Source organism: Lucilia cuprina, chromosome 5 (assembly GCF_022045245.1).
Source record: "Lucilia cuprina isolate Lc7/37 chromosome 5, ASM2204524v1, whole genome shotgun sequence".
NCBI classification, from domain to species: domain Eukaryota; kingdom Metazoa; phylum Arthropoda; class Insecta; order Diptera; family Calliphoridae; genus Lucilia; species Lucilia cuprina.
This window is the reverse complement of record NC_060953.1, coordinates 47,585,110-47,587,785: the sequence shown is the minus strand read 5'-3', so window position 1 is coordinate 47,587,785 and position 2,676 is coordinate 47,585,110. Positions and strand designations below refer to the sequence as shown.

At 32.2% G+C, this 2,676-nt stretch overlaps 1 protein-coding gene across 1 annotated transcript; it reads right to left on the bottom strand.

Annotated features, from left to right (window-relative positions):
* Positions 1–1,072: 1,072 nt before the first annotated feature.
* Positions 1,073–2,411, bottom strand: LOC124420258 (protein odr-4 homolog; the record flags this gene model as incomplete). Its single annotated transcript, XM_046952520.1, has 1 exon — positions 1,073–2,411. A coding segment is annotated over one exon (924 nt), but the record flags the coding sequence as incomplete, so codon positions are not given.
* Positions 2,412–2,676: the final 265 nt, after the last annotated feature.

Below are 2,676 nucleotides of genomic sequence, written 5' to 3'. Positions count from 1 at the left end.
TAGTCTAGTCTATAGTCTAGTCTATAGTCTAGTCTATAGTCTAGTCTATAGTCTAGTCTATAGTCTAGTCTATAGTCTAGTCCATAGTCTAGTCTATAGTATAGTCTAGTCTTTAATCTAGTCTACAGTCTAGTCTAGAGTCTAGTCTATAGCCAAGTCTATAGTCCAGTCTACAGATTAGTCTATAGTCTAGTCAGGATTATATTATAAATGAAAATCTTAAATTAGTAGACTAACAGTCTAATCCATTGTCCATGGTGTAGACTATGGGCAGTTCACACAAGTCTAGTCTAGACTATAGTATAGTCTATAGTCTAGTTTATAGTATAGTCTATAGTATAGTTTATAGTATAGTCTAAAGTCAAGTATATAATCTAGCCTATAGTCTAGTTAATAGTCTAGTTTTTAGTCTAGTCTACATTCTAGTCTATAGTGTAGTCTATAGTCTAGTCTATAGCATAGTCTATAGTTTAGTCTATAGTATAGTCTATAGTCTAGTCCATAGTCTAGTCTATAGTCTAGTCTATAGTCTAATTTATAGTCAAGTCTATAATCTAGCCTATAGTCCAGTTCATAGTCTAGTCAATAGTCTAGTCTATGGTGTAGTCAATAGTCTAGTCTATAGTCTAGTCATTAGTCTAGTTTATTGTCTATCCTAAAGTTTGGACTATAGACTAGTCTATAGTCTGAAATATTATCTAGTCAATAGACTATAATCTAGTCTATATAATTTTAATCTAGTCAATAGACTGGATTAGTGTCTAGTCTATAGTCTGCAATATAATATAGTCTATAGTATGTACTGTAATACAATCTGAGTTATAATGTAGTCTACAGTCCGTATTATATTCTATTCACAAGTCTAGTCCACACACTAGTCTAGTTCACACTGTGCAGTATAGCCAAGTCCATAGGACTATAGTCCATTTCTTATTCTAGTCTATACTTCAAAACATTTCTTTGTAAATAGTCTGGATAATAATCGAATTTATAAACAGGACATTAGTCCAGGCTGTATACTAGACTATAGTCTAGGTTATAGTCTGTAGTAAAAATAAAATAACATTTTCAATTTCTTTTTAAATTTCTAAGAAATTGTGTTTTTTTCTTTATCATTTTATTTAACTAGTTTCTAAATATTTTGTTTAACTATTTGTCAAACCAATATAATGGCTTAAACATTTTTGTTTCGTTTTTTTCCTTGTCGGTTTAAACTATCGTTTAATACATGGTTTATATATAGATAAACAAAATATACTAAAATACAAAAACAAAAAAATAATCGGAAAACAAAATACAAAAAAACAAACAATAAAGGAAGTACAATTATTAAGTATAAAAATTGCAATAAAAAACGATTTAAATACATATTTATAATAAAACGAAAACGTACATTCATTTTTACCAACAACTAAAAGCCAAAAAAATCCTAAAAACATGTTGTGATGTTTCTTAGAGCAACAACAGCTACAGCAGAACCTAAACACTCATTTGAAGAAGTAGTGCATAACTATGGAAATGATGAGTACCAAAAGAGCCACCGATATGCCCAACATATACATGGTGCGTGTAAGATCTCTTTTACTAGCTGATTCCTCCGCTAGTTTAAGGAGTTGCTGTTTGGCCGTTTGCAATTCGAAAGAAGTGTCACTAAAGGAATCATCCTCGGGCAGACTTTCCACATCGCCCACTATGCTAGAGGTGGCAATATCTAAATCGAGTATTTGTTTAGCTTGGGCTGCTGCTACCGTGGGAGTTTCACCACGGAATATATACTCCGAGAATTGTATATTGGCGCCTGATGAACCCGTTGTAGAGGTATTAACATTAAAATAAACTCTTCGAGGAGGTTCAGAGATAAAAATGGCATCACTACTGATATTGGGTTCCGTCAAACCATCACAATACACTTGTATGCGGGCCATAAGAGAACGTAGAATATCTTCACGTATAAAACGTTTAACATCTCCCATTGTATTCTTGGGATTACACCACACGCGAGAGGAAATAACTCCATGTAGACGTATGGTACCATTGAATTCCTTCACTTGTACAGGATTAACCGATTTACTGGCTTGGCACTTGACAGGTAAATAGATGGTGGCTTTAAAACCTTCTTCATTTGTTTGGAATTTTCCACCTCCTTGACGTTTTTGCTTGACATACGTTTCCAGTATTTGATTATTTTCTACATTTTCATTTTGTATAAAAATCTCACTGGCTGCCAAGTGTTTTCTAACTGTTTCAATTGTTGCCTGAAATTGTGTTTCTATATTAATTTTTTCCGTGTCCGAATCTAAGATGGGAAATACATCATCTAGTTCATAACTGCTTTCAAAGGTTAGCCAGTCGAAGGGTTTCTCCACAAAACGGCAATCCATGGGTGAAAAGGATCCACCACTGTGATTGATTTAAGGGTTGGATAGAAATTTTTTTGGTTTTTTTAATTTTAGAATTATGTGATTTAAACTTAGATTTAATTTTTTTGTTAGTTAAAGCTTTTGAACTTAAAACAGTGAGATGATGTAGTGTTAGAGAAGTGTCGCATTTTATAGTTGAAAATTAAGAAAATTATAATAAAAATGATGATGATGATTCATACCCACAGATTTATGGCGTTTCTTTTCTAATAATACGATTCTTTAGGTACAATTTTCAAAAATCTAAAATTGTCTG